Raw genomic sequence first — 23,156 nt, 5'->3', positions numbered from 1 at the left:
AAATACTGCTGAAATATTTTGGATCCATATGCCAAAAGGTAGATTTCAATGTTTATTTCACCTGATACATAAAAAATAATCCAAAACAGACCACAGACCAAAATACAGGAGTTAAGTGTATGAAACTAAATCATTTTAACCTTTTGGTTAGGTAAATATTTCTTAGGTGGGACATGAACAACAACATGAATCATAGAAGAAAAAATTATAAATTAAAATCTCACAGGATTTAATTCCCAGCATGACAAAGAAAGAAACAACAACAAATACTTTACTAACATTGTTCATCAAGAGTCAATGTTAAACTGGGTGCTGGTGGCTCATGCCTATAATCCTAACTACTCAAGAGGCTGAGATCTGGATTGAGGTTTAAAGCCAGATCAGGCAGGAAAGGCCATGAGACTCTTATCACCAATTAATCATAGCAAAAGTGGAAAGTGGTGGTGTGGCTCAAGTGATAGAGCACCAGCCTTGGGCAATAAAGGAGCTCAGAGACAGCAATCAGGCCCAGATTTCAAGCCCCAGTCCCAGGGAAAAAAAGACTCAGTATTAAAATACTCAAACACAGACTGAGACTTTCCTGACAGGCTGGCTTCAAACCTCGTTCCTCAGATCTTAGCCTGTTCTCAGTTTGTACGTAGAACTTTGTATTTCTTGGAAATAAGTAGGCATATAACCAGACAGAAATAAAATGGGCAAAAGGTTAGAAACATGAACAAAGATATGAGTGTCATATAAAAAAAACTTGCAAAAAAAAGTTCACTATAAAATAGTAATTAGGGAAATACAAAATGAAATTAATGATATATCACTACTCACCTATTTCAAGGGCAAAGTGAAAAAGACTGAAAATATCAAGTGTTGTTGAAGATGTGGAACAATAGGAACTACCATACATTTCTAATGGAGGACTAAAATTTTATAACCACTTGGGAAAGTTTAGCTGTTTCTGAAAAAGTTAAACATACATCTACCGAAAGCCTTGTCAATTCCTTTGGTAGATATTTTCTCAAGAGAAATAAAAACAATGTTCTAACAAAAATATGTAGCAGTAGAATATTCATAGCAGCTTTATATCTATCAATTATTGGAAGAACACACAAATTGTAAATCTGTAAAAGGAAAATTACTCAATACTATTACTACTGATGACGATGACCACGATGATGATGATGATGATGATGATGATGATAATAATGATGATAGGTTGGGCATGGTAGCTCACTCCAATAATCTTAGGTGGAAGAGGTAGGGATTGTTCAAGGTCAGTCTGGGCAAAAGTTTGCAAGACTCAAAGTCAACCAATAAAAACTTGGCATGGTGGTATGTGCATGTCAGCCTAGTATGTGGAAAATTATAAACAAATGGATCACAGTCCTAAGCAAGCAGAGCATAAATGTATGTCCTATTAAAAGATAACTAACCAGGTGCCAGTGGCTCACCCCTGTAATATAGTGACAATATGCAAGCAAATTGGTATGGCCAAGTTCTAATAAAATTTTACTTACAGAATAGGTAAGCCATAGTTTATTAAACTTTGTTCTTTTTCATGGTTACAGAGTTGTTTCCCAACTGGGTATATTTTTCAAAAGTTACTGAACACTTAAAAAGTGATAAATTTTATTTTATATAAATTATACCTCAATAAAGTTGACTGGCAAAAAGATAGAGATGTCTTAAAAGTAATTTAACATTTTGCAGAACTCTAAATTCAGACATTTTAAATAACAGAGCTGGGTGCCAATGGCTCATGTTTGTAATCTTAGCTGCTTAGGAGGTTGAAATCTGAAGGCGGTGGTTCAAAACCAGCCTGGGCAAGAAAATCTTCCAAACAATTATCTCCAATTAGCACCAAAAATTCAGAAATGGAGCTGTAGCTCAAGTGGAAGGCCACTGGCCTTGGGCAAAAAAAAAGTTCCAGGACAGACCCTGGGCCCTAAGTTCAAGCCCCAGGACCAGCACAAAACAAACAAAAGCAAAAACAAAACAAAACAAAAACCCAACAAACTAAAAAATCAAAATGAAACAAAAAGTCAGAAGCCAGGCACGAGTAACTCACACCTATAATTCAACCTACTCAGGAGGCTAAGAGCTGAGGATCGAGGTTTGAAGCCAGCCTGTCAGGAAAGTCCATGAGACTCTTATCTCCAATGAACTACCAAAAATAGTACCAAAAAATAGAAAGATGCTGAAGAGAAAAAAGTATTAGGAATCGTAAAGGAATAATAGGGTAAGGTAATGAATAACAACCATGCTAGTTATAGAAAGAAGCCCTGTACCAGTGGCTTACACCTGTAATCAATCCTAATTACTCAGGAGGCTGAAATCTGAGGATAGCAGTTCAAAGCCAGCCAGAGAAGGAAAGTCCATGAGACTTTATCTCCAATAAAACCACTAAAAAACTGGAAGTGGCGCTGTGGCTCAAGCGGTAGAGCGCTTGCCTGGAGCTGAAGAGCACAGGGACAGCACCCAAGCCCAGAGTTCAAGTACCACGACCAACCAAAAAAAAAAAAAAAAAAAATACTGTACAGAGGGGTTACAGTTACATCAGCAAGGTAATGAGTATGTTTCTTATCAAGCATTGTTGCCTCCTCCTTTGTTTTTTCCCTTCCCCTCCCCAAATTATACCAACATCAAATACAGTGAAAACAGGGGTTATACCGTGGGGGAGGAACTTACAAAGAAACAAAGAAACAAAAAATCACATGGTATATTAGAAATAATAGCAAGCAAGAAAAAACCACGTGTCCCTATCTTGGAGTTCATTTCGCTTAACATCATCTTATCTGGTCATATGTACATAGCTTTTGACCTTTTCTGCTTGTCCCAGACATGTACTAGATATTGCAAATAAGGGAAACTATGGGACCTATGTTACTTTGGGCCTGGCTTACTTTCCTTAATACAACAACAGATGCTGGAAGGAATGTGGACAGAAGAGAACCTTACTGCATTGTTAGTGGGAGTGTAAACTTGTTCAACCACTTTGGAAAGCAGTATGGAGGTTCCTCAAAAGACTCCACATAGAGCTCCACTATGACCCAGCAATCTCACTTTTGGGTATTCACCCAAATGATCACAAACAAGACCATACTGAAGCTCTCAGCACAACTATGTTTACTGTAACATTATTTACCATAGCTAAGATATGCAACCAACCCAGATGCCCCTCAGTAGATGAACAGATCAAGAAAATGTGATACATATATACAATGGAACTCTATGACTCCCTCAGAAAGCGTGACATTGCTCCATTTGTTAGGAAATGGAAAGACTTGGAAAAAATTATATTAAGTGAAGCAAGCCAGGCCCAAAGAAACATAGATAAGATAATGTTAAGAACCCTTTTTTAAAGACAACATAAGTCTGTAAATGAAGGCCCTTCATAGTTTTCTGTTTTTTGGGGAGGGAAGGAGGGGGCAATCTGGGGGCTTGACCTCAGGGCCTGGACTCTGTCCTTGAGCTTCTCTGTGCTCAAGGCTAGTACTCTACCACTTGAGCTACAGCACCACTTCTGGCTTTTCTGAGTAGTTTATTGCAGATAAAAGTCTCACAGACTTTTCCTGCCAGGGCTGGCTTTGAACTGTGATCCTCAGATCTCAGCCTCCTGAGTAACTAGGATTATAGACATGAGCCACTGACACCTGGCTCCCTCACAGATTTTTGTAGGACTAGGAAACCCAAATCCCTACAGTATCAATTAGTGAGTGAGCTGAAATTCAAGAATATTTTGAAAGCTTTCTTTAAAATACTATTTTTACTTATTATTTGTGTTAGAAGCTTACATAGTTCTGATTTTCTTGATCATAAATGAACTATTATTTATTTGTGCTCTAACAGGGAGTTATTTTCAGAACTGAAAATAACCATAAGCCATTTTTTTAATCTTCTATCCCTATGTGAATTACATGGCATTCATTAAAAAGACTTAATTTTAAGAGAATGTTACTGAATTTTAGCCTTTTGAGAAAAAAACACAAAATTAAGTAACTCTAGAATAAGAATGAACTGCCCTTTCAAATCCAGCTCATCACCAAGTTAAATTGTTTCTTTGTTATAATGAACCTTGATTTTTTTTTTCCTTCTTCGGTGTGGGACTTGAACTTAGGGACTGGGCACTGCCTCTGAGCTCTTTCTTTCAAGGCTAGCATTCTGCCACTTTGAGCCACTTCCAGTTTTCTGGTTATTTGTAGGTAAGAGTATCATGGACTTTCCTGTCCAGGCTGGCTTTGAACCATAATCCTCAAATATCAGCCTCCTGAGTAACCACCAGCGCCAGGCTTTGAATCTTAATTTTAACAGTATGAAATAAAATAAAAGCATGGAATCCACAGCCAGATGGATATAGGTTCAAAGAGTGTTACTGTTCAACAGAGTAGCTGCTGACCTTGGGAGCACTCCAGTTCCATTGTTTACAAAAGGGAAAAAAAAACCAAACCATAGTTTCACTCAGAAATAGGAGATAAAATAATGTAAAGTATCAATTGGCTCATGACCTTTTAGATATGTGCGCTTCAATTTTCCTATTTTGAACAATTTACAAGGTTTACATTTATAGTCTTGCATACTTACCTTTAAAAATTCTAACTCTGTCTCTTTTTCAGAAGCTCCGGCATAGGTATTGTGCAATTTGGGCAACTCTTCTTTAATATAAGATAAATCAAGTTTCTCCATTACTCTGGCAGGCAAATAATGCTCTAGTCGAAAGTAAGACACACCATGAATCTAGAAAGAACATTGTTTCTGTAAGTAGGTCTATTTGCCTTTATTGGAGTGAACCCTCTTCCTCCTATCTTAAATTACTTGCTCCAGTCAAAAGATGAAATGTTTCCAATTCTACTTCTCTTTCTAAGGAATGAGTTTTAGAGGAAATGCGTCAGTCATTCTCTTCAATGAGGAGGAATGAGTAAAGCTGACTGGCAAGCTTCAGAGCATGACATTCAAGTGCCTCATTCTAAGGATGATACTGTAACGGTTCAGTGCAGGTAGTGCAGTCTCTAGCCCATTAGTCACTCACAGAATGATTTCATTTAAGAACACCAGGGCTTTAATATAGGGAATTTACCATACTTTGAACTTTGTTAAATTCCCAAATTATCATGTGTAGAAGGCACAAAATGTCTCTGACATTTGGCTATAGACCTATGTTTAGTTAAAACATGGGAGGAGGAGTTGATGCTAGATATCTCTAAAGTGAAAAACAAGATAATTTTAAATAGAAAATTAAATCTTGCCTACAAACATATATAGTCAATGAATGTATTGGGAAAGCATGGTCATTTTGAGACATTCAGCCAACTTTAAAAATCTTTAGATCTTGGGCTAGGAATGTGGCTTAGTGGTAGAGTGCTTGGTTAGCATGCATGAAGCCCTGGGTTTGACTCTTCAGTACCACATAAACAGAAAAAGCCCAAAGTGGCACTGTGGTTCACGTGGTAGAGTGCTAGCCTTGAGCACAGAGAGGCTCAGGGACAGTGCTCAAGACCTGAATTTAAGCCCCAAGACCAGCAAAACAAAAAGAAAGACAAAAAAAACAAAAACAACTTTATCTGGGGGGGGGAGGGAGAGTCCAGTCATGGGGGCCTGAACTCTGGGTCTGGGCACTGTCCCTCAGCTCTTCAGCTCAAGCCTAGCGCTCTACCATTTGAGCCACAGCGCTACTTCCAGCTTTTTTTTTTTTTTTTTGCTTATGTGGTGCTGAGGAATCAAACCCAGGACCTCATGCATGCAAGGCAAGCGCTCTACCACTGAACTACCTTCCCAGCCCCAAAACAACTTTACATGTAAACATCAAACATTTCAACCAGCTTTCCTCTTTAATTATGCCAAAGATAAGACCACCAATAGGAAAGACTTTTTAGAGGAAAAAAGAAAATCCCACCTCTGGCTGATAATCGCCATACTCAGCCTGGAGAGCTAAGGATGCCAGCAATAAGGAAGTCTCATCATCACAGTGCATCTTCTCCTCCAAAATGTCTTTCCGTAGCTGAAGGTAATACTGATGACAGGTTAGATTATGTCTGAAAAAATATACAAACATCTTTTGTTATTAATTAATCATGGGGTGATTTTTACTATAGGCATAGCAACTTAATTCAAGAAACTCTGTTCAGAGAAATACTGAAAAAAGAGGGGACCTCTTTTCTGTAAGAATAACACTTAAGAGCCCTAGTAGAAGCCTGAAGACAAGGATTGTGCCAGACTCTCTATTTTTTGTTTTGTTTTTGTTTTTAACGTACATACCTGTTATAGTTTAACTTGTAATTTAGGTATAGTAAGAGATGAGCTATGATAACACATCATGAATTTTAACAATCAATCATACGATCTTTTTCTTTCCTTACAATAAGAAATATTATCATTTCACTTTAAAGAAGTACTTTACAGCTTCTCTTTGGCATATCAGAATTGTCAGCATCACTACTCTTGAATGCTTTGGGGCCATTATTAAATACAGGATACTTTAATACACTTGGCAGCTGATGGATAACTAAGATGGCTAGTAAGTGACTGGAGTTGGTAATGTATACAACTCAGTGATACAGGAGAAAGAGATGATTCAGGCTTGAGAAAGATGAAGCAGGATGAAAAGATGCTGCATACAATTAAAAACATATTGTTTCCGGAATTTTTCTCTGAATATCATCTGGGAAGGTAGGAAAATAAAACAATGGATAAGGATGGATAACTGCATTTCTCTTACCATAAAGAATCAAATAATTCAGTATCAGTACACTAAAGATCCTAAGAGTGAGGGCTGAAAAAAAGCAAAAGAGAAACCATATGTACTCACTGTATTAGACTAACATCATCCATGAAAAATTTAATTCGGAAAAACAAAGTAAAGTTAACAGTGGCTTTGTTCTTTTTCTTTGGTTCTTCTTTCCATCCCTCTGGAGCTACTTTGGTCAATTTTAAGTCAGGATCAACAAAGAAATACTCATTTTCTAAAACAGAATGAGAAAAACATCCAGATAAAACCAATTATTTCCTTTTGACTTCATCTTTCTGTCCAATAGTGTCAAGAAGAATAATGCAAAACAATGATGAAAAATGAGAGTAAGTTCTAGGACTGAAAAGAATGGAGTCAACAGTAGTTCAATCTTTTCAAAACAGGGATTCTGTTTGGGAAAGATTGGGGAGAATGATGGAAAGAGTAACAATGACCAAGATGTATTGTAATCATAAACTGATTTGTTGAAAACTTTGTGTTAAATTTAAAGATAATAAAAAAATAAAAACAAAATAGGGCTGAAGAGATAAACAGCCTAGATTCAGCTCTTGGTGACATCATTTAATATATACATAATTTAATCATTTACTATATATGTGTAATATAGGGCACTGAATAAATTTTATTATCTCTCTGGACATCAGTTTTCCTGTGTATAAGATCAGGATAATGCCAATTTCTATTTTATAAAGTTGTTATAAAGACCAAATGATACAGTGGATAAGAAAGTACTTGAAAATACAAATAGTATGTGGCATTGCTTCAACAAATACTAGGTTTTTGCATTTTTTAAAATTTTAGCCAGTCCTGGGGCTTGAGCTCAGGGCCTGAGTGTTGTCCCTGAGCCTCTTTGTACTCAGGGAAAGTGCTTTACCCTGGCCACAGCACCACCTCTGGCTTTTTCTGAGTAGTTTTCTGGAGGTAAGATTTTCATGGATTTTCCTGCCCAGGCTGGCTTTGAACCAGGATCCTCAGATCTCAGCCTTCTGAGTAGCTAGGATTACACGTGTGAGCCACTGGCACCTGGCTACCATGTAAAGTCCAGAAAAAAATCATGACTTAATATAATTTTTACTACATGATTAAGGAACATAGGCAAACTAAAATAGATATTTTGACTGATTATGCAGATAGAATTGCTTGATTTCTCTAAAAATGAAGTTAGGTAAAAGAACACTGGTAGGTACTTAATGCATATTTATTGAATAACTTCAAAAAAATCCAATATTCTTTTTTAGTACTGGTCCGACCTTGAACTCAGGGCCTGTGTGCTATTCCTGAGTTTTTTATTTTTGGTTCAAGGATAGCACTTAAATCACAGTTCCACTCTTTTTTTTCTGTAGTTTATTCAAGACATTGAAGATAAGAGTTTCCTAGATTTATCAGCCCTGGGTTAGCTTAGAAGCACTAGCTTCAGTCTCCCTGAGTAGCTTGATTACAGGCAAGAGTCACTGGCACCCTGCCAGTAGTCTTTATTTTTTTCTTAATTGTGAAAATACTGTACAGAGAAGTTACAATTACATGGGCAAGGTAATGAGTACATTTCTTATCAAGCATTGTTGCCTCCTCCTTTGTTTCCCCATCCCTTCCCATCTCCCCCCTACCCCGCACCACACTTTCATCCCCCAGCACCCCCTATCCCCCTCCCTCCCAGCCAAAGTTGTAAAGTTCGTTTTTCGACATAATGTCTTGTACATCTCATTGTTGCACCAGTATTCATTTTTAAGGCACATATATTCAACAAAATATGCTGAAAGAACTATTTATTTTATGAAAAAGGGATTTTTTTCATCATGCGGTAAAATGTTAGGATCATTCGACCCTTTGATTGTCCTTTACAGTATTCTAATTGCCTGCGCTTCCTAAATTACATTTTGAGAAATCTGAAATATTGAGAAATATTTATATTAATAAATATAGTGATTTATTAAAGAAAGAACAGTTTTTCCAAGCTGCTTATAGCCACACAACTTAAACTGATAAACAGAATGTTTGTACAGAAGCAGTACTCTGAGACTGTTATGATTGTATATGTCACAGAATTCAGTGAATGAAATGCTTAAAATACACTTAACATTACTACTATTTAGAAATCAACTAATAACATTTTAAAAGAAACTATATGAAATTAGGATAATAGGTTAAAGAAGTTGTGAAAAATTCAGAAATAGGGTTGTGCTTTACATTTAGCTTCATATTAGAATGAAATGTGTATCATATATATTACATTTCAGTTTAATATATATGCACATAGATATACTGTATGTATTTATATATAAACATGTGTGTATATATGTATATATATAAAATGGTTCCTAAAATGTCATAATTAAAATCTGGTTTATCTTTAGCCAGTGGCATGTACCTGTGGTGCCAGCTACTTGGGAGGTTGAGGCAGAAGGATTGTGTGAGACCAGCATCTGAGAGTAGCGTGGGCAATATGGTAAGATCCTATCTCAAAATGCAAAACCAAAAATAAAACAAAGGCTATTTATACAAAGACAGCCAAAGAAAAATACATGGTCAGATACAGAAGATGCCTAATGAGCACACAGTTATTAAAACAATGAGTCCTCTGTATATCACCTTTATAATAACAATTTAAAAAATCAAAAAATAAAAACAATGAGTGAAATTGGGAGAAGTTCTTAACTTACTTTAGGGCAATGCTGACTTCCTCATTAAGCTAATATTCCCCAAAGCAAAGTTGGGCATACTATTATGCCTACTATTAGGTATGGTAAGTCAGCTTGTTGCCAAGTTCCCTTCTGTCTACTGAATTTAAAATATCTTAGTACCTTTGAGGATAGCTAAAGCAAACAAATGATGCTCCACTAAGCCAATATGGGCCACGACCATATCAAACACATCTTTACATATCGTTTTGGTATCACAAGTCAGTTCCAATCGCTGTCCACTCAGAAGCATTACATTTACTTTTCTCCGGTTATCCTCATTCTTCCCTTTCTTGGTCTACAATTGGAAAAAGTTAATAGCATTTAGGAAAATAAGCATTACATTTAAATGAGTTTTTTAAAACAAAATTACTAAACTTATTTTTAAGAGAGTATTACTACTACTTACAAGAATAGATGGAGGCAAATCCAAAGATATAAATGGTTCAATAGTCATTTTCACAAACTCTGGGCCAAAGAAATTCTGCAAATCACATAAATAGAATAAATTGTTGTTACCATTTGGTAGGAGGAATGAGGGAGCAAGGAGAGAGTAAAGGAAGGTGAGTATGGTCAAAATATTTTTTACATGTTTGAAAAAAACAGTGAAATCTGTTGAAATTATCTTAGGGGAGACAAGGGGATCAGGGAAAATGGCAGAGTGGATAAATTTGAATGGGATACATTGTAAACATGTCCAGAAATATTATAATGAAACCTTTATGCAATTAATATAAATGTGTTTTACTGTTCACTTTTTCCCTATAAGGAAAATTATGGAACAATGAGTTGCATATAAAGCTACTGCATTAGAATAATTGAAGTAAAATAGTATGTAAAATTTTCAATGAAGAAGTACATTCAAATTTGCTAAGAATAGAGATAGAATATGCCTTGAGCAAGTTTTACCAAAAATTTTCCTTCATCTTTTTTTTTTTTTCTGCTGGTCCTGAGGCTTGAACTCAGGGCTTAGGTGCTGCCCCCTGAACTTCTCTGTGCTCAAGGCTAGCACTCTCCCACTTGAGCCACAGTACCACTTCTGGTTTTTGAGTGGTTAACTGGACATAAGAGTCTCCCAGGGATTTGTTCACCTGGACTGTCTTTGAACTCCCATCCAGATTTCAGCCTCCTGAGTAGCTACGATTATAGGTGTGAGCCACCAGCACCCACTCATCTTTTTGTTTGTTTGTTTTGTTTTGTTTTTTTTTTAACCAATGATGTCAAATATGACTTGCCTGATACAATTTTATTACATTACAGGGTTACACTATGGCCTCTAGATAGTCTTTTTTTTTAAGTGTGATTGTGGGCTTGTGTGGCTCTGTGGTAGGTACATGTACGTGGCTGGATTCTATCACCACAAGAAACAAACAATGCAAAATAAGTAGTATTAATTATTAAAGTGATATAGGGCTAACAAGCTTATGTAAAGATTTAGTTTAGTACTGCTAGTGTGTGAAGTGAAGATATTCTTTTTTTGCGGGGCGGGGGGGGGGGGGGGGGGAGGAGGGGGGGGGGGAGGTCCGGTCGTGGGGCCTGAACTCTGGGCCTGAATGCTGTCCCCCAGCTTTTCAGCTCAAGGCTAGTGCTCTACCACTTGAGCCACAGCACCACTTCTGGCTTTTTTTCTTTTTGCTTATGTGGTGCTGGGGAATTGAACCCAGGGCCTCATGCATGCAAGGCAAACGCTGTACCACTGAGCCACCTTCCCAGCCCGAAGTGAGAATATTCTATCTCAAATGAATCACAGTGAGAGTCAAGCATGGTAGTATACTTCTGTAATCACACCTAATATGTTACTGGAGGGTAAAATCAGGAGGATCCTGGCTCAAAGCTAGCCTAAGCAAACATTTAGGGAGACCCATTCTCAACCATTAACTAGTGGATGGTGCATACCTGTGATCTCAACTACACAGGAGGTCATATGTAGGAGGATTTCAGTCCCAGCAAAAGAAATAGAATGAGTCATAAGGAACATTTGTGACTACAAATATACATATCTGTTTGTAATTGATTATGCTCTTAGAGCCCTAGTAAGTTACATTAAAAAAAAACAATAGTGGGCTGGGAAGGTGGCTCAGTGGTAGAGCGCTTGCCTTGCATGCTCAAGGTCCTGGGTTCGATTCCTCAGCACCACATAAGCAAAAAGAAAAAGCCGGAAGTGGTGCTGTGGCTCAAGTGGTAGAGCGCTAGCCTTGAGCTGAAGAGCTGAGGGACAGCGCCCAGACCCAGAGTTCAGGCCCCACAACCGGACCCAAAAAAAAAAAAAAACCAATAGTGACAGCAATGGACAGTATAAATATTCCGTATTCTCTGACCTTTACTGAAACCTCCAGCAAGAAAATATCTAGGAAATAAGGGACTCAAAGGATGAAGACAGTGATATCTTTACTCTGAATTTCTAGCTTTTCAACCCATTCTTTCCCTTTTCCTTTTGTATATTCATGGCTTTAATCCAAGAGGCAGGAAGAAAGAAAGGCTAATCTAGAAGCTACAGGTAGGTGGTGCCTATGTGTGCATATGTTTGACATAATGGAAGTTATTTGAGTTTTGTTGCTGTTGTTGGCTTCTTTGCATTTGGTTGCCTAGTTCATCTGGTTCCTTAGTGTAGGAATTCTACAAATTAAATGAGTGTACAAGATGTGACTAATACTATGAAAGTTTTTTTTTTTATTAAAGAACCAATGGATACATTTTAAATCTAACTAGAAATAGATTAGAACAAATGAACCTGGTTTGATATGGGAGACACAGAAAGTATAACAAAACATCAACTAAGTAACAGAGTATCAACAAATTAAAATATATTGCAACATAAGAACAAAAAAAAGTATGTTTTTAGAAAGAATGTTAATTCAGTTGTAAAACTGTTCTTCAACATACTTTCAGCCTCAAAAGTATATCATTTTTACTCACTTTTGAGAAAAACAGACCACTACATGGCCCCTTTTGTGACCAGTAGTTCAAAGGGATCTATCTCATCACCGATTCCACATGTTTCTGCTAAAAACAAGCTTGTTTTGAAATAGCCAGAAATTGGCTTCCTAAAAAGGAAACGTGGATTATTTATTTATTTATTTTTGTTGTTGGTGGTGGTGGGCTTGGGGCCTGAATTCTGGGCCTGGGTGCTATCCTTCAGCTCTTCAGCTCAAGACTAGCGCTGGACCACTTAAGCCACAGTGCCACTTCCAGGTTGTTTTTTTTTTCCTTATGTGGTGCTGAAGTTAATCAAACCCAGGGCCTCAGGCATGCAAAGCAAGCACTCTACCACTAAGCCACCTTCGCAGCCCGGAAACATGGATTTTTAGTGACAGAATATGCAATAGTTGCCTACTGTATAGGCACAATCTATAATTAATGAATTGCCAACAAACTAATATCTCTGAAACTATGGTTTAGAAAAAAGGTGATTATATGTAGATACCCTTACTGATGCTCACACACACACACACAAAAAAAACATCCTGAAAGCTCATCTTATTTTGTATGACCTCCAGCTTTTTGTTTAATTCTAATAAGTATTACTAATGATATTAAATTGATAAAGCTTTACTAAATTTTTTTCTATCAGCCTAAAATAAACTCAGTTGTATTTTACTAGAATCTAAACATCTTGAAATTGGACAATGTGTTTAGAAATCACTCCTGAATTGAGGGAAGGGGTAACAAAATTGACATGTACTCATTACCTTACTTATGTAACTAAAACCTCTCTGTATATCACTTTGACCAAAAAAAAAAAAAAAAGACTACAAATCACTCACACACACACACACACACAAAATCACTACCGAATTCCAAACTTAAAAAAAAAGATAATGAAGCAAAAAGTTTGAAAATGTATACAAAAATGTATAATAGCATCATAAGGAGAAGAATAAGTATGATTTTTACTACCCAATTCTGTTTACTTCCCTTGAATACTATGAAGTTTATATGAATTCTGAAAATTTAAATATACTTTTGAGATAATTCTTTAAAGCAATCAACACAAAAACCTACCACAAGGTATTATTATACTTTAGTGAAGAACTAAGAAAAAATTAGATCAGTATCAGTTGTATCATCTTTGCTAATTATTATTATTATTATTGTTGCCAGTCCTGGGGCTTGAAATCAGTGCCTGTGCACTGTCCCTGCGCTTCTTTCACTTAAGGCTAGCACAATACCACTTGAGCCACATTGACACTTCCAGCTTTTTCTGTGTATGTCGTACTGAGAAATTGAACCCAGGGCTTTGTGCATGCAAGCAAAGCACTCTACCACTAAGCTACTTTCCCAGCCCCCTTATTTTGCTTTTGAAGAATTATTTTTATTTATTTATTATTTATTTATTTATCTATTTATTTATTTATTTTTGGGTTCGGTTGTGGCGCCTGAACTCTGGGCCTGGGCGCTGTCTCTCAGCATTTCAGCTCAAGGCTAGCGCTCTACCACTTGAGCCACAGCGCCACTTCCGACTTTTTTTTTCTGCTTATGTGGTGCTGAGGAATCGAACCCAGGGCCTCATACATGCAAGGCAAGTGCTCTACCACTGAGCCACTTTCCCAGCCCAAGAATTATTTTTAAAGTAAAAAATGAGATCCTGCCTCACCTGCAAAATTGGCAGATGATTAGAAAAGGATGATAAAATACAGAGTAAGTGAGAATGTTGTGAAGGAAGTATGATCACTGCAGCAAAAACTGGTACAAAGTTGTTGTTTTCCTGGGGCTTGCCTCAGGACCTGGACACTGTCCTTGAGCTTCTTTTGTTCAAGGCAAGCACTCTACCACTGAAGCCACAGTGCCCCTTCTGGTTTTTTCTGAGTATGTGGTACTGAGGAATCAAACCCAGGGCCTCATGCATGCAAGGCAAGCACTCTACCTTCCCAGCCACCTTCCCAGCCCCATCCATGTTCATTTTTGAACTTACGACGTATATAAAATATATTTTGCCATATACTTTATGAAAATTCCAACAGAATTTATATACTGTGTGTGTGTGTGTGTGTGTGTGTGTGTGTGTGTGTGTGTATACACACACACATATATATCCTTCTATAAGAAAAACGACTAACTTGTTCTTTAAAGTCTTTGGATATTGTAATGAGAGGCTATGGCATTTGAAGGAAATGTGGTCATCTTTTAACTATAAAGATAATTATTGCTTAAATTCCAAGAATGGTAGAAAGATGGAATGTGCTTGATAACATTCTTCAGTTTCTGAACTAACCCTGAACTCTACTTCGTCTTCTCTCAATTTATGGAATAATAAGTTTCTTTATTCTTGCCCCCTATCCCTCAGGGCCTGTGCTTGTTAGGCAGTCATTCTATCACGTCAGTCATGCCCACAATACTTCTTACTTCAGGGATTTTTAACTGGATTTTGCCTTTTGCTTAGACTGGATCAGGCTGTGAGCCTCCCTCCTTGTAACATCTTCCATGAAGCTGGATCACAGATGCACACTACCATGTCGTTTCTTGTTTGAAATAGGGTCTCACCAACTTTTGCCTGAGGTAGTCTTCAGATGACTAACTCCTAAATAGTTGGGATTAAGGTATGATCCCCCATGTTCAGCCAATTTCTTAATATTAGGATTCAGGCATGCATTTTAAATACATTTTTTCATGTAGTATATATACACAACAGAATTTTACTCATCTATTAGAAAGAATAATAATACACCAGGAAATGGAAAGACTGGAAAAAATTATGTGAAGTAAGCCAGAATCAGAGAAACAAAACATGCTTTGTTCTCTCAACAAAATCAACATCAGGAAATGGGTACATGCAAGAGGTGAGTTGAGGCCAAGGGAAGAGGGGTAGAATAATGAAGGGAGGAAGCAGGAGAGAATGCAGTCAAGAGTTCACTGTATGTACCACGAAATTAAGAAAAAGGCAGGGGGGAGGGGAGTGAGAATGCTGAAGGGAGTGACGATGATCGAGATGCATGCATTGTATTCATAAACTGCTTCGTTATATGGCACCCCTTTTGTATAACTATGTAAAAATAACAAATTTAAATTTTTTTCTTTACTTTTTTCCCTTCAGTGATAGATTGAACCCAGAGATTCATGCTGGCTAGGCAATGGCTCTACCACTTAAGGCATGCCCCTACCCCTTGATTATACTTTACTTGAGACAGGATCTTGTTACCTTTGTGCAGGCTTGGCCTTGAACTCCCAATACTTCTGTCTTCACCTCCTAAATAGCTGAGATTACAGGCAGGCACCACTATATCCTGCTTAAAATTACTATGAATTTTTTTCTTTTTAGATGAGGTTTTGTATTGGTGCTCAAGCTGCCTTGAATTCTTAGATGATTCTCTTGACTCAGCCTCCCCAATGGCTGGGCTTACAGCCCAGAAAGGGAAGTGTGTGACTCTAATGAACTTCCAATAAGTAGGAAGAGGAGCTGTGGCTTACGTGGTAGAGTGCTAGCTTTGAGCAAGAAAGCTCAGGGACAACACTCAGGCCCTAAGCCTAAGCACAAAAAAATAAAATAAAAGATATAATTAACAAAAGGTAAAATAATGAAAAAGCTAAATATTTATTTTTAATATCAATCAACAAGAGATTTAATCTCAATGGAAACTAAGAAAATTTCAATTCCATCCACAGGCAACTGTAGAATACATACAGCAATTTCTCAAGTACTCTGGGTAGGTACCATTTCTCTGAAAGCAAGTTTAGATGTAGTAATCTGAGAATTGACTCACCCTCAGTTTTCTCTGTGTCATGGCTGTTTCTAGGGCAATTTCTCTTAATGGATCCCTTGTGATATCAAGCATAGAAGCTTTGATTGTGTCTCCTGGACACAGGCTCAACCGAGACTGTCGAAGAGCCATTCTGGCCTGCAACTGAATCATCTCTTCTTCTTGTCGTTTTAGCATGATCTCCTGATTGATTAAGCTGCCCTCAAGTGGTGTTTCATATTGTCTGTAATATATAAAAGAGGAGAAAGGTAAGGATTGGGATGAAAAATCCATGTTAAGTAAGGTAAATAGAATTTGAACAGTCTGTATGCTGGCGGCATTTACTGTTGCTGAATTAGATGGCAGGACCCTTAGCAAGCATCCAGGAGATTTGAAGAATTGATCACTGATGTGATGAAGCATGTATGCTTGGTGTCAGAAATCTTCTGTGGGTAGTAACATCCTAGAACATAGCCACATTCATTTTGTACTTTTATGTGTTGCTGTAATGCTATCCTGTATCTTCTACCTCTTCTCTGAACATTTTCAGCATGTTCTGAAGACTACTTTCCCCTGTGGTTCTTCCAGAAATGGCCATTTTATTCTTGACTATTCTTTATTGTTGTTATTGTTGCTTTTGTCAGTTGTGGGGCCTGAACTCAGGGCCTAGTCATTGTCCTTGAGTTTTTTTGCTCAAGGTTAGTGCTATGCCACTTTGAGCTACAACACCACTTCCAGTTTTCTGGTGGTTAATTGGCAGGGAAGTTTCACAGTGGGGCTTCAAATTGGGATTCTCAGACCTCAGCCTCATGAGAAGCTAGGATTATAGGTGTAAGCCACTGGTGCCCAGCTGGCTGTTTTATTCTTATAGGCCTAGACCAGTGAGTCCCTGGAGATAGAAAGAGATTCTTCTTCATTCTTATTTCAGTTTCTGCTCAACTGTTGACCCTTTTCCATTCTCCTCAAGTACGTTTGAGGAAATCATAACATCCACTACTCTGCTTTGTTCTAGACATCTATTGTCCTATAGATCACTTTATTATTATTATTATTATTGCCAGTCCTGGGCCTGAACTCAGGCCCTGGGTGCTGTCCTTGAGCCTCTCTATGCTCAAGGCTAGCACTTTGCCACTTGAATCACAGTGCCACTTCCAGCTTTTTCTGTTCATATGTACCACAGTGCACTTTCAGCTTATTCTGATCATATGTTATTGAGGAATGGAACCCAGGGCTTCATGCATGCTAGGCAAGCACTCTATCACTAAGCCACATTCCCAGCCCACTGATCACTTTATTAATTAAAGATTTAAATGCAGCCAGGTGCCAGTGGCTTGTGCCTGTAATCCTAGCTACTCAGGAGGCTGAGATCTGAGGATCACAGTTCAATGCCAGCCTGAACAGGAAAGTCCGTAAGATTCTTATCTCCAATTAACCATCAGAAAAAAAAGAAGTGGTGTTGTGGCTCAAGTGGTAAAGCACTCAACCTGGGCTGAAGAGCTCAGGGACAGCCCCCAGACCCAGAATTCAAGCCCCATGACAGACCAAAAACGGTGCTGGCAAAATTGGTTAATCACTTGTAGAAAACTAAAGCTAGATCCTTATATATCACCCAGTACCAGAATCAACTCCAAATGGATCAAAGACCTCGCAATCAAAGCAGACACCCTGAAAACATTACAGGACGGAATAGGAGAAACCCTAGGTCTCCTTGGCATAGGCCAAAATTTTCTTAATAAGAGACCCAGAAACACAACAAATCAAAGAACGGTTGGGCAAATGGGATTGTGTGAAGTTGCGGAGCTTCTGCATGACAAAGGACATAGCTAGCCAGATCAATAGAAAGCCCACAGATTGGGAGAAGATCTTCAATAGCCATACAACGAACAAGGGTCTCATATCTAAAATATACCTGGAACTCAAAAAATTAAATCCTTCACAACAAATCCTTAAAGAAACAACTGCCCAATAAATAAGTGGGCTAAAGTCTTACAGAGAAACTTCTCTGAAGAGGAAAGGATGGCCAATAGACACATGAAGAAATGCTCAACCTCTCTAGCCATAAAAGAAATGCAAATCAAAACAACACTGAGATACCACCTCACCCCAGTTAAAATGGCTATAATCAAGAAATCTAATAACAACAGATGCTGGAGGGGATGTGGACAGAAGGGAACCCTACTTCATTGTTGGTGGGAGTGTAAAGTTGTTCAACCACTTTGGAAAGCAGTAGGGAGGTTCCTCAAAAGACTCCACATAGTGCTCTCCTATGACCCAAAAATTCCACTTTTGGGCATTCACCCAAATTATCACAAACAAGACCACATTAAAGCTCCCAGCACAACTATGTTTACTGCAGCATTATTTACCATAGCTAAGATATGGAACCCCAGATGCTCCTCAGTAGATGAATGGATCAAGAAAATGTGGTGTGAGTTCCGGGAAGATGGCGGAGGAGAAGCTGGAATCTGAACAAGCTCTCGCATAGAAAGCAGGTTTAGAGTTCCAGTGAACAGTCCTAAGCCAGAGAATCACACCAAGTGTGCCATCACAGGACAGAGAGTTAGACAAGAGAGGGGAAGCCAAGACAAGGAGACACATCTGAGCGCCTGCCAGCAGCCGCAGCGGCGGCGGCAGGGTCGCGGCGGCGACTGCAGCCGCGGCCATACCTGAGCACTCACACAGAGAGTCCGGGACGAAGGAGCCAGACACAGCGGGTGAGAGGATTCTACTCAACACCAGCAAGAACCGACAAGGAGCGGACATCTTCATCCTGCAGTTTGCAGACCAGAGACGACCCAGGATCCAAGACTCGGCGTGAGTAGAAGCCCGACATCCTCACTCCTTCTCTGGGAGCAGAGGAGGGAAGGCCACCCCTCCCCCCCCAGCACCGGTGATCTCCATCTTGGATACCGACAAAGCTCGGAGGAGCGGCTAGCTCCAACTCAGGCCTTGGAATAAAACGAGTCATATAACAGGTCACAAGAACTTGTTTTTTGTCTAGCTCTACTGAACTTCTGATCTTTTTTTTTTTCTCCCTTTCTTATCCTTTTCACCTTTTCCTTTCTTTTGTTCTTCTGTATGTGACTTAACTCTTGTCCTGCACATCCTCAGATAAACCCATAGTTAACTAGTAGACCCTATCCCCCATTGTGTACACACTTAATCCACAAATTTATTACTCAATCCAAAACCTCTGAGACTTAAATTCCTTAATAGCAGTACTACCTCTTTATACCTATATATTTTAAGCATTTTTTAAGTTTTTCACATCTCCTCTATCTCCCTCCTGTTTTCTCATTATATTCACATTCCTCACTAAATAGATGGTCTTTCAATCTCCATAACTATATTAATTTTTACGTTTCTAATTTTTTTTCTGGTCTCTTTTCATTTCCCTTTCCCTTTCTTCTTTTTCTCTCCCTCTCTACTTGCATCCTACCCAACCTATTTCCTGCATTGAGATTAGGACATAGTTAACTCTCCCTGTGCCTCCCTACACCAATCTATTCCTAATTTTTACCCACATCTCTCCCTAACCCTAAAAATTTCTGGTTTTCCAAATTCTTCTCTGCGGTTCGAAGCCCATTAACATATAGTTGTTTGATGTTGAATAGATGTATCTGTTGAACTAGATTGTATTTGTAGACTATTGACTGTATAAATGCAAACGGTGGTTGATGGTTGCCTTAAGATAGTGTTCTAGCACAAAACTGGTGCTATTTTCATCTCAAATGGGCAGAGTAAGCCGGAAAAACACAAGAAAAATGGCAAATCCGGGTATCTCAATTCCCAATCTTGATAATCAGGGGTCAGATCAGATAATGAACAATCCAGAGGAGAGTTCCCAAATAGCTCTACAAACACTGCTGGCAAACATGATAAATGAGAAGTTTGACAACTTACAAAGGACTCTGTATGAGCGCGATAGGGAGAGAGAGGAGGCATCCCAGAAGTTTATACAGGAATATCATAAGCGTGAGGAAGCTACTCAAAAACTGATACAGGATTTGAGTGAACAACTTGAGAATACTCAAAGAGAAAGGGAGGAATGGCGTGAGCAGGCTGAGAACACTCAAAGAGAACTGCAGGAATCCCAAGAACGGGAGGAAAGAGAACTGCAGGAATCCCACAAACGGGAGGAAGCTAATCAAAGAGTAATTCAGGAATTGAGAGACCAGGTAGAGAACACACAAAGATCACTAAAGGCATTCATGGAATCCATTAACAAAGAGCTGAAGGAAGTCAGGGAGACCACAAAGGGAATGCTGAATGGAACCCAACAGAAGGAATGGGAGTCCAAAGAAACCATAACCAATCAACTAAGTGATTTGAGAACAAACGCTGAACACCAAATTAAGGAAGTAAAGAAATTCATACAAGACCTAAAACAGAGCTTCAACAAAGAACTTGAAGCCATCAAAGCTAACCAATTAGAAGGAAAAGAGATAAAAAACAAAGTAGAGAGTCTTGACAGCAGGTTAGACCATGCAGAAGATCGAATCTCAGGGATTGAAGACAGCCTAGATATTATAGAGAAAGAACATACAACCATCCAAGACAAGTCCAAGAAGTATGATAGACCTATCCAACACCTGGAAGACACCATCAGAAGGCCTAATCTAAGGATAATGGGTGTAGAGGAGCACCTAGAAACAGAAGTTAATGGTCTAGGAAATTTGTTTAACAGGATCCTAGCAGAGAACTTCCCAAACATGCAAAAAGATAGGCCTGTCCAGATAAAAGAAGCCTTTAGAACCCCAAATAGACCAGACCAGAATAGGACATCCCACCATCACATTATAATCCACACAGGATCAACTCAGAACAAGGAAAAGATCCTTAAAGCTGTCAAGGAGAAAAGGGTAATCACCTATAAAGGGAAACCAATTAGAATCACCTCAGATTTCTCAGCAGAGACAATCAAAGCAAGAAGAGCCTGGAATGATGTATGCCATGCCCTAAAAACAAACAACTATCAACCAAGAATACTGTACCCAGCTAAACTCTCCTTCATAACTGAAGGCCAAATAAAAACCTTCCATAGCAAAGAAAAATTGAAACAATACATCTCCACCAAACCAGCCCTACAAAAGATTCTTAAAGATGTCCTACACATAGAAAACCAACAAGACCGCAACAAAGGCCAAGAAACTGCACCCAAACTGAGAATCCAAGAACCATAGGAAGAACCCAGTTTTCGCAGCCCCCAAGAAGGTGGATAACATGGCAGGAACTCCCAAATACCTCTCAGTCCTATCTCTTAACGTTAATGGACTGAACTCTCCAATTAAGCGACATAGACTGTCTAGTTGGATTAAAAAACAAGACCCTTCTATCTGCTGCCTTCAGGAGTCACATCTTGCCCGTAAAAACAAACACATTTTCAATGCTAAAGGTTGGAACAAAATCTACCAAGCAAACGGCCCCCATAAACAGGCGGGAGTTGCAATCTTAATATCAGATAAAATAGACTTCAAATTAAAATTCGTGAGAAGAGATAAAGAAGGTCGCTACATACTAATTAAAGGATCTCTCCTTCAGGAGGATATTACAATTCTAAATATCTATTCGCCAAACAATGGAGCACCCAAATTTATCAAAGAAACACTACTTTCCCTCAAATCCCATATAGATCCAAAGACATTAATTGTTGGGGATTTTAACACACCACTCTCCCCACTAGATAGATCAACTCGGCAAAAACTCAACAGAGAAACCGCAGATCTAAACAGCTGCATAGATCAAGTAGACTTAACAGACATCTACCGAACATTTCACCCAGCAGCATCAGAATACACGTTTTTCTCAGCAGCACATGGAACGTTTTCTAAAATAGACCACATTTTAGGCCACAAAGCAAACTTGTCTAAATTCAGAAACATTGAAGTTATACCTTGCATTCTCTCTGACCACAAGGGAATAAAATTAGAACTCAACACCAAAAGCCACCAAAGAAAGTCCTGTATCACATGGAGGCTGAACAACACACTGCTGAATCAAGAGTGGGTCATGGAAGAGATTAGAAAGGAAATTCAAACGTTCATGCTATTCAACAAAAATGAACACACAAATTACCAGCTCCTCTGGGACACAGCAAAGGGAGTACTCAGAGGCAAGTTTATAGCTCTGAGCTCCTACATCAACAAATTGGAGAGATCTGAAACTAGCAATTTAATGACACATCTAAACCTCCTTGAAAAAGAGCAGCAAGATAAACCCCAATCCAGTAGACGGAAAGAAATAATCAAAATTAAATCAGAATTAAATGAATTAGAATCCAAAAAAACTATAGAAAGAATCAACAAAACAAAGAGTTGGTTCTTCGAAAAACTTAACAAAATTGACAGACCCTTAGCAAATCTTATCAGAAAAAGAAGAGAACACACCCAAATTAATAAACTCAGAGATGAGAATGGAAACATCACCACGGAAACAACCAAGATTCAGAACATTATAAGGGAATACTTCTCAAAACTTTATGCTAATAAGTTTGAGAACTTGACAGAAATGGACCTTTTCCTAGCAAATATTGACATGCCAAAACTAAACCAAGATGAGTTAAACCAGCTTAACAGGCCCATATCAAGCATTGAAATAGAAACAGCAATAAGAGACCTCCCAGCTAAGAAAAGTCCAGGACCAGATGGTTTTACAGCGGAATTTTACAAGGCCTTCAAAGCAGAGCTCACACCAATACTCCTCCAACTCTTCAATGAAATTGAAAGAGAAAGCTCACTACTGAACACATTCTATGAAGCCATCATAACCCTCATCCCAAAACGAGGCAGGGACTCATCAAAGAAAGAGAACTATAGACCCATTTCTTTGATGAACATTGATGCAAAACTTCTCAACAAAATTTTGGCCAATCGACTTCAACAATTCATCCAAAAAATCATACACCACGATCAAACAGGATTCATTTCAGGGATGCAAAGCTGGTTCAATATATGCAAATCAATTAATATTATTCATCACATCAACAGGAGCAAGAATAAGAACCACATGGTTATCTCAATAGACGCAGAAAAAGCATTCGACAAGATCCAACACCCCTTTATGATGAAGGTTTTG

The 23,156-nt window shown here is 38.4% G+C and overlaps 1 protein-coding gene across 6 annotated transcripts in view; it reads right to left on the bottom strand.

Annotated features, from left to right (window-relative positions):
* The window catches only part of Ptpn13 (protein tyrosine phosphatase non-receptor type 13), a 199,445-nt gene that overhangs the window by 75,939 nt on the left and 100,350 nt on the right, over window positions 1–23,156 (bottom strand). For all 6 annotated transcript variants that reach the window (XM_042668362.1, XM_042668363.1, XM_042668364.1 and 3 more), the window contains 6 exons: window positions 16,107–16,326; window positions 9,818–9,892; window positions 9,532–9,706; window positions 6,794–6,947; window positions 5,882–6,020; window positions 4,573–4,725 (listed from right to left, as the gene is read on the bottom strand). In XM_042668362.1, the coding sequence (XP_042524296.1) occupies window positions 4,573–4,725; window positions 5,882–6,020; window positions 6,794–6,947; window positions 9,532–9,706; window positions 9,818–9,892; window positions 16,107–16,326 (916 nt within the window). The remainder of the gene's footprint in view (window positions 1–4,572; window positions 4,726–5,881; window positions 6,021–6,793; window positions 6,948–9,531; window positions 9,707–9,817; window positions 9,893–16,106; window positions 16,327–23,156) is intronic.

The sequence above is a fragment of the Dipodomys spectabilis genome, unplaced genomic scaffold (assembly GCF_019054845.1).
Source record: "Dipodomys spectabilis isolate Male_0828 unplaced genomic scaffold, ASM1905484v1 ptg000436l, whole genome shotgun sequence".
Classification (NCBI taxonomy): domain Eukaryota; kingdom Metazoa; phylum Chordata; class Mammalia; order Rodentia; family Heteromyidae; genus Dipodomys; species Dipodomys spectabilis.
Note: the sequence above shows the minus strand (reverse complement) of the source record. Positions and strands in the feature narration are given on the sequence as shown.